This window comes from Trachymyrmex septentrionalis, unplaced genomic scaffold (assembly GCF_001594115.1).
Source record: "Trachymyrmex septentrionalis isolate Tsep2-gDNA-1 unplaced genomic scaffold, Tsep1.0 scaffold62, whole genome shotgun sequence".
NCBI classification, from domain to species: domain Eukaryota; kingdom Metazoa; phylum Arthropoda; class Insecta; order Hymenoptera; family Formicidae; genus Trachymyrmex; species Trachymyrmex septentrionalis.
In genome coordinates this window covers 131,267-139,454 of record NW_017305800.1, presented here as the reverse complement: position 1 = coordinate 139,454, position 8,188 = coordinate 131,267, and the positions used below count along the sequence as shown (strand labels likewise).

The 8,188-nt window shown below is 27.7% G+C and overlaps 1 protein-coding gene across 1 annotated transcript; it reads left to right on the top strand.

Annotated features, from left to right (window-relative positions):
* The first annotated feature begins 5,697 nt into the window (after nt 1-5,697).
* LOC108752817 lies at nt 5,698-7,968 on the top strand. The gene is made up of 3 exons (XM_018493915.1): nt 5,698-5,849; nt 6,656-6,772; nt 7,854-7,968. The coding sequence occupies exons 1-3, from the start codon at nt 5,698-5,700 to the stop codon at nt 7,966-7,968; spliced, it is 384 nt and encodes a 127-aa protein (XP_018349417.1).
* The last annotated feature ends 220 nt before the right edge of the window (nt 7,969-8,188 follow it).

Sequence of the window (8,188 nt, the reverse complement as noted above, 5' to 3'; positions counted from 1 at the left end):
GTTTGCAATAACAGAAAAGATGAGAGAGTCCAACGCTGCTCCAGACGTCTGTTCGTAGAAGTGGTTATTGTAGGAAAAATATGTGGTCGTTAGGCAGTGTTCAATTAAAGGGATGATGTTATTTGAGACTTCATGTGAGGTTTTGATTATATCTAAAGTTTCTTTTATTGAAACGTTTGTAAAGAGTGACTCTACATTGAAAGTCACCAATCAGCGTTCCATGTCTTGATGAAGTGAATAGCAAAGTTCACGAAACGTTGGTATTAGCAATGGACAAAAATACGGCGATAACCCGCAAATCTTCTATAGAATCTTTAAAGAAAATAGTCATGAAAACCTAAAAAAAAATTTTACTAAAATTTTGGTAGTCAAATGCAGTGAGTTTGCTGTAATGTTGTCGATAATTGTTGTCGATAATTAATTTTGAAAAACTCGGGACAAGATGATCGAGACAGCATTGTTTGTCAACTTGAGAACTCACATAAATTCGAATTCTATTACAATAGCAAATCGATAGGCAACGACAATTTGCTCCTAAAAAAGATGATAGCAACTTTATTATAACTAGTGTTTTTTTGTCAATTTATCATTTGTAATTAGTAGCGAAAGTGTTCTTTCCGTACACCTTTTAAGAATGGTTTCGTCAATATAATGGTTTCGTTAATATAAAAATTGATGTATATAATTGTAAAACACAAATTAACATAGCTGAAAATAACATGATATAAAAATTCTTTCGTCAATTAGCGATTTGTTATTTATGTACAATTTCGTAGGTACAACGTTCAGTGGTATAGAGCTCCGTTACGTATACAAAGAATGATACTGTTTTTATTACAAAGAGAAGCTAAAGAGTTTACTTTGAATGTCAGTGGAGTATTTAATGCATCTATGGAGTGTTTCGCTATGGTAATATAATATCAACAACAATCTATATACGATATTATAAATGAATATTATAAAAAAAGATGTATTTAATTGCAGTTAGTAAAGACTTCGGTATCTTATTTTACTGTCATATATTCCATGCGGTGACAAAATAAATATGAATTTAATAATAGAATAATAAAAACATAGCTAATGGGAAAACGAGAGCACTCTTATTTAAAAAAATAATTAAAATTATTTTTTGAACTTGTAATTTAGCTAGAGATTTTGTTAAGAAATGTAGAGAATTAAAATTGTTCGAATAAAGATGTTAGTACACCATATTGTCGCAATGTGTTCAAACTAAAATATTGTTTATATTATATTTTGAACAATCACATAGTTTCAATTGTTCTATATTGCTTTTAACTAATTTGATACATGCAATTTGCTATTGATGCGTTAAACATTTCTTTTAAATAATATAATAATTAAAATATTTAGATGTTCGAAACTTTCGTCAGTTGATAACACAAGGAATGTAAAATGACAGGCGTATAATAATTAATAAACAATATTTTTAACTATATAGTTAATACATCAAATAAATAAAATAATGTAAAAAATATTAATAAAGCTGATCGCTAATTTGAAATTTGAAAGTATGTATCTGTCGTGAATTTTTGATGTAATTATTTTTTAATTATAAGCTTTACTAGATAGAATCAACATTAAAAAGAGTTAAAATTACGAGATATTCTTGTCGAAGTCCATGTGTGACTTATGAATGTGCGTAGAATGAAGTTAAAAACTGAAAAGGAGGAAATGAGCCTATGTAACTTTTTGAAACTCTTCTATAACTTAATTTCATAAGAAAGACACATCCGCTGTATTATCTTCAGCGGAAAATCGATCGCCTATGAGTTATATTATAAAAAATAATGGTACGCAGATCATTCAGAAAGCTGAATCCAGTTCTGACCTCATAGCGGACTGCTATTTGGGCAATATAGTCAATTAGAAACTATGAGTTACAATTTATGTAAAAGAAAAATATCATAAAATATTTCATCAAATAAAATTAAAGTTGTCAATTAAGGTGCAACAAATTAACTATTGTACAATCGAAAGATTCGTATTTCAGATTTTATTGACGAAGGAAGCTACTAAAAAAGCATAATTGCTTGTGCCATTTGCAGCTGTTTTTATTCCATATCTGTTCATATTGAATTCTCTTGGATTAAATATGACTTGGATTACAATAATTATGTATTTGCTACTATGCAAGGAACTTTCTTACGAAAAACAATAAAAAAAAGGTTCAATTTACAAATTTTTATATCCAAAGAAATATTAAATATAATTAGTTTTGTATAATTAACGTACAATATTGTAAATTATATGAAAATCTTTATACTTTTCTCTCAAACTATCGATTCTTATCTTCATAATTTATGTAGGTAGAGTTGAATGATGATTCCTTTGTACATCCAGGAAACGATACTCTTCCTGTTGATAAAAGGCGCTAAAAATTTCGATCTGAATGTCGGCGGACTATTTATTCCATCATTAGAGTGCTTCGCCAAGGTAAAATCATGCAGTGTTTTTTTAAATATATTATATTAATATACAATATATTAAAAGTAAAAGCAATAATATTTGCAAACTTCGGTATCTTATTTTACTGTCATATTATCTATATATTGGCAATAAAAATACGAATCAAATAAGAGCTGAGAAAATATATATTCGATAAAGATAACAGCATTTCTTACATGTGAAAAAAAATTCTATTTTTAAATACGTATATATTTAATCTTATATTGATGGTACCGGGTTCAAACGTCTGTAACCGCGCGTATAAATAAAATTGTACATATTGTACAAATATAAACAGATTTAATTATTCTATTGTAGAATCTATTATAATAATATTTAATAAATAATGTTAGTAATATGATAACAATCTTTTGCAAAGTATAAAGCAATATATCAGAAAATGTTATTGATCTAATTATCATGTTTTAAATTGACATGAGATGTATTAATTACGATCGATGCCGAAAAGTATGGAGGATATTCATCTCAAAGAACAAACGTACCATTGTGAGAGTTTGTACAAAAAATGAAGTTATTGCACTGCAAAAAACGGAGGATACATGCTTGCGTGACTACTGTCCTTTGATAAATGTCTTTCTTTTTTTTTTGCATTAAAAGAAGATATTCATGTGAAATTTTCTTGATGTTAAAATAATGCCTTAATAGTTCTTGCAAAAAGCACTACTAAAATATGAATGAACTTGTGATCTCACAGTGGATATACAGCCTTGTATTACACAAATTATGGCATTTATACTAAAAATTTACACTATAAGAAAAAATATCAAGATAATCGATGGAAAAAAAGAAGGGATAATCGCACTCGTCGACTGCTTTGTTCAGTCGCATCTTGGACGTTGCAGAAAATGGTTCATCTAGGGATTCAGTACTTTAGCTTCAATAGAATTCTGTTGCTTGTTATTGGTTTGTGGCCATATGAACAATCTAAATTTACACGATTTCAATTTATTTTCTTATCTACTATTCTGACATCGGGTGTTATATTTCAGGTAAGAAAAGAGTATAACAATATTGTGTGATAAAGTACTTTTGCAAATCTTCATTGTCAAGTAATTTTTCTTATTATTACGTAATGTAAGTGGTATAAGAATTTATGATCGTTTATAAGCATGTGATTAAAAATACAATTACTACTGATAGTTGACAACGCTAATGACATCAAAATATACTTCAAATCTCGTCAGCAAGATCCTGTCTTCTACATTTTTTTCTATTATGTGCATGATAAAATATAACACATTCTGTTTTAAAATGGAAGCTGTAAGTTGACAAGTTACACAATATGCGTTTAAGCATAATTATCAGTGTCAAATCAATGATATGCCTTTATTATATATTAAAAAATTTTTATATATTATTATATACAAAGACAATATATGAAAATATTGGAACAGATAAAGGATTTATTAATGCAACTTGAGCATATATGTAATCAAGTAAAAGATAAAAACGAAGTTGCTATCATAGAAGAATGTAATTACAAAGCAAGACGTCACACAATTATGCTCACAAGTAAAATAATATTCTTAGATCTATGCTTACAATTGTTATGTAACTTCCCGTATAGCACAGAAATTTAGCAATATCGCTGCAATATTTCAACAATGCATATTACAATACAATGTTGTAGAGATATTACAAAGACTTCCTTTTGCAATATTACTTCAATAATATTGCAGCAGTATTTTGAAAATATTTCCGGAATACAAATTAACACAAAAGTTATCCTGTCCATGTTCAATAATCAGTAAGAACCAAAAACAGAATGACTCTTGTGTCGATTTGTGTCTCTGCTAGAAATCTCGCTTTGAGTGTTAAGACTTGTATTCGCGTATATATTGATTTATATATAATCTAATAAAGTAAGGACTTGGACATAACAAAAAAATAGAATTTAATGACCACGTTTACACGGCACACTTAATCGGGTTTATAACATCTGTAGTTATGAAACTGATCAATCATAACTATATTTCTCTGAAAAATGGAATAACTGGTTAATTTCTAATTACGAATACGTTATTAAACTCAATTAATGTTCATTTTTATCCATATAGATTAATTTTAATCTCGGTTCAACTCATCTTTGTCTTTTTCTAGTTCTAAAGATTAGAAAAAGACGAAGAGTAAGTTGAACTGAGATTAAAGTTAATCTATATTAGTAGAAACGGATATAAAAGGTGTAAATGTAGTCAATGTCTAGGCATAATTTATAGGAATTATGCCTATAATTTATAAACATAAAATAAGAAGTAAAAATATATGAATCGTATTCCGATATGCACTGCCAGTACTGAAATTCTATAGTTCACGTAACGTATACTGTAGATTATCAGTACTGGCAGTGTATATTATAACACGCCTATAAAATATAAAGACATAATTAATTATAAACTCATATTCTATTTGTATTCATTGCATGTTATATTTAACTTCTATTTCTAATTTTTTTTTATATTTAAATTTATACAGTATAAAATCTTATAATAAATATTACAGAAACATACGTAACATTACAGTAACATTGCTGCATTATTACAATGTTTCTGCAATATTGTTATAAATATTCTTCCTTGTGTGCAAAACCTAATATTGCGTATATATGATGTTAATATTGCTACAACATTACTTATCAATATTTTTTAAATGGACATTTTTACGTTGCTATAACGTTGTTGAAATATGCAGCAATATTTCGCAATATTTTTTGCAATGTTGCAATCATGCAATAAAATATTTTTACAATGTTGCTGCAATGTTTCAGTGATGTACAGATTGTGATTCACATTTCTACATTTTTATGTATGATATGTCCCACTGATTCTACTAAAATATTTGTCGTATATGTATTATATATGCGTTTACAATGATTAATAACATATTAGTATGCAATTTGTACAATAATACATTGTAAAAATTGCATAAATAATAGAGTAATTCGATATAGAAATTAAATATATTATTAAAATAATATACAACTTTATAATGTGTGTGTGTGTGTGTGTGTGTGTGTGTGTGTGTGTGTGTGTGTGTGCACATGCGCGCGCTAAATAGTATAACTTTTGATAAGCTTATATTGCAGGATTTTTAATAAAAACGTTTTCTAATATTTTTTTAGTACTTGCCGTTATTATCGGATTTGTTTGCATTATCGGCCATTTATTGAATCTTTTTGTTTTACCAAAAAATATATCTCGTCTACCAATTACAATGGAATATTTTATCGATCAAGAAAAATACTTTTATTTAATTTTGTTGCACATCTACGCAATTATATGCATCGGAGCAGTTGCGATATTAGCAACAGGAACAATGTTTCTTACATATTTTCAGCATGTCTGTGGAATGTTTAGAATTGCTAGGTACGAATGAAAATGTAGGAACACTCTAAATTTTTGAAAGTGAAATTTCACTCCAAGAAAAGTGAGAACTCCTTCAAGGAGTGAATTTCCTAAAAGGTCAGCTTTAATATTATCTCGCTTCGTAAGGCAGAGCGACGCTTTTCTTTACCATATTTATTCGTTTTGTACAAAAATACATCAAATAAATCTGGTTTCGTCAAGATTGGATGTATGGGGGCTAATTTCACATGTACTTTCAGTCTCTTCTTTCGGAGAGTGAAATTCTTCACTCTTTACAGAGATTGAAATTTGACTCTCGCTGGGAAATTTTTCATTGTCGAAGAGTGATTCTTCATTTTGTAAGAGTGAAAATTTCACTCCTGCCGGATTGACGCAACTATTACTCTTCGGGAATGAAATTTCACTCCCAAGAATTTAAAATGAATAACTATAACAATTTAAACTGTAATCAAAATTTATCTTTTAACAACATAATATATTAAAGTTTGTTAATTATGCAGTATAAAGGAGAGATAGAGCATTGACCTTGATTATATTGCCAATGTCATGATCTTGAGAGACCTTCAGAAGATTTTAGGCGCCGTTCATTATTCGTTAAAAAGTTATTAACAATTAAAATTGGTAATTATTTCATTACTTTGCGTGAAAAAGGAGGTTCCTATGGGGAGGTATGAACGAACCGCTTAAGAGAGTACAACTTTTCACTATACTGCGTAATTAACAAAGTTTATAAAATAATGTATTTTTTGCTGAAAAATCGAGTCATTCAATATATTGTTGTATAATTAGAACACATATATTTATAGCTATCGTATCGAGCATGCAATGAACATCAATATTCGACAAAATATTACGCAGAAAACTAAGATTCTGATGAGCGAAGGCATAATTTGTGCTGTCGATATTCACCGACAAGCTATGAAGTTGGTACACATCTACAAAATAAATAGAATAGAGCGGGGCTGGTTGCGCATAGCGGCAAGTTGGGCACATTCAAATATCTACAAAAAATGTTTGGTTAAAAATGGACAAATCAGAAAATTCTAATTAATATAATCAAAATTTTCTGGTGACCCATTTTCAGTCACACATTTTTTCAGTGTAAATAAAGTATATATAAATATGTCTATGCTTGCGTAAAATACCATATAGAGATTACTGTGCCTAATTGTACAATAATCCGATTATCAACAGCTAAACAGATGCGGTTTTTCGTTTTCGTATATGAAAAGTAAAATTAGGTAAATATTCTTTTTAGTCCACGTAGTAATTAAAGCCATTTATAACAATTAAATGTGTTTTTTAGATGTATGTAATTAATGTATTTTTTAACTTTACTATTGCTATTTTAAGTTGCTATTTTATCTACAGTTTTTCAGTCATAATAAATGTTTCATCAACACCGATATAGAATCTGCTGAGCCCAGTATTCCGTAATTCAGCTTAAATGAAATTTGTCTTTATTGATCCTTTTTACTCTGTTAATGATTAAACATATATTTTACGTTCAATTATTATTATAAAAAGTAAAGTATAAAAATATTATAATTTTTTTAATTTTATTAATTTTAAAGCCTTTAAAAAGAGAGAATATATATATTACAAATTATTATACCTTTGAGATGAAAATAATAAAATTTCGATTAATATACATAATCGTTTTATGTTTTTAATAATATATAACCTCATTAAACATTATCTTCATCTCAACTTATTCTTCGAAGATGCACAATATGCCACATAGATGAGGCATATATTGATCTACTTTGCATCCTTGTAATTAACGTAATTTTTTTCATATTTACAAAATATTATATAATATATTAAGGATTTGAAAGTACTTAATTACTGAGCCAGATAAACATGCATTTTAAAGTATTTTTTTTCGTTAGTCGTAATTGTGTGAAGATTTATAAAACTTAAAATAAAAGAGTCATAACTAGCCCCGTTCTCCACTAATATGTTTATTATAATTATATAAATAATATATTTCTGTTTTTGAAGATTGACCAAACATTTGGTGTCTATAGTCGAGGTAATGATGTTTTGTTTAACAGTATCTGCCGTAGCTTGCTTAACTCTAAATTTGTTTCAAGTAAGTTTCTGTCTCGTATTGTAATATATGAAAATGCATGTAAATGCTGATTCGAAATTATATGTATTAACAATATTGTTTAATAAGTAGATAGTCAGAATAATATCAGAGTTATAATTTTCTAATAACAATTTTTATTATATAAATAATATAAAAAATAACGAATGTAATATATAATAAAATAAAAATAATAAACAGAGGAGATGCATTGCATTCAGAAAATTCAATAATATTGAAGATACAT